The following is a 1,235-nucleotide window of genomic DNA, read 5'->3' as shown; positions in this document are numbered from 1 at the left end:
AAAAAAGAAAAAAAAATAATTTAAAAAAATGAAAAAAAAAAAAAAAAAAAAAATTATATACATATAAAATAATATATATATATATTTATTTATAATATAAAACATTATATGATTTTCATGTAACTGTATTAATTTATATTTTATTTAAATAATTAATATACAAAATATATAATAGAAAAATAACAAAATTCTAATAGATTTAAAAATTCCCTTTTTTTTTTTTTTTTTTTTTCTTCTTAGTTTTTCCATTTTTGTATTTTTGTGGTTATTTCTTTTTATAGTATCATTTATGTTAAGAATACAAAGAATCTTTTTATATAATACTTAAAAAAGAGCATTCCATACATTTTTAAAAACGTTGGCACCCTTTTCTTTTGAATGACACATACATCTTCCCAATCCTACCATAGCAATAAATGGCAAAGAAACTATTACAAAAGGTATTATTACAATATATCCTAACACACGCACAACATATTTTACCGGTTTTTTCCTTTTTTTCACATTACCATCTTCAATTTCAATATTGTTTTCTTTACACAAATCATTCATTAAATAATCCCATTCATTTACAGTCACCCATTTATTTGTTACACTTATTGTAATCAAATCGGGTTTTAAAGCTGACTTCATAGTAACAGTAACATCATTCATACCTTCACGCGTTTTCACTGAATTTACATCTACTACTTTACATTCTTTATCAATATTCCTAAAGTTATGTATATCATTATAATTTTTAATATCATTTTTTAGTTTATTAAAAAAAGGTTTTCTCAATTCCTTATTATTTTGGGATAATAATCTGGAAATTCTTATGCAAAATGAATAATCTCCATCGTTAGGTTCATAACTATACTTATTAAATACTCCCTAAGTATAAAAAAAATAAATAAATACATACATATATATATTAAATATATTATTTAAATATTAATACACTTTATATTTAAATAATTATATTTATTATCTTCTTACATTGTCAACATATATTAAATTAATAACAAATAATGATAATAAAAAAAATTTATACAATAAAACAAACATGATGTATTTGTTTTTTTCCTAATGTAATTTTCCATTAATCTTTTCATATTATCTATATATGTATATATATATATATATATATATATATATATATATATATATATATATATATTCTTAATTATTAAACTTTATTCTATTATTATTAATAAAGTTCTTCTAAGAAAAGTATATTAATTCTTATTTATAGA

The 1,235-nt window shown here is 18.1% G+C and overlaps 1 protein-coding gene across 1 annotated transcript; it reads right to left on the bottom strand.

Annotated features, from left to right (window-relative positions):
- Positions 1 to 324: 324 nt before the first annotated feature.
- Positions 325 to 1,047, bottom strand: PRSY57_0728500 (exported protein (hyp9); the record flags this gene model as incomplete). Its single annotated transcript, XM_012906934.2, has 2 exons — positions 325 to 873; positions 979 to 1,047. The coding sequence occupies 2 exons, from the start codon at positions 1,045 to 1,047 to the stop codon at positions 325 to 327; spliced, it is 618 nt and encodes a 205-aa protein (XP_012762388.2).
- Between the last annotated feature and the right edge of the window lie 188 nt (positions 1,048 to 1,235).

This window comes from Plasmodium reichenowi, chromosome 7 (genome assembly GCF_001601855.1).
Source record: "Plasmodium reichenowi strain SY57 chromosome 7, whole genome shotgun sequence".
NCBI lineage: Eukaryota > Apicomplexa > Aconoidasida > Haemosporida > Plasmodiidae > Plasmodium > Plasmodium reichenowi.
The sequence above is the reverse complement of the archived record's forward strand: the minus strand, read 5'-3'. Positions and strand labels throughout refer to the sequence as shown.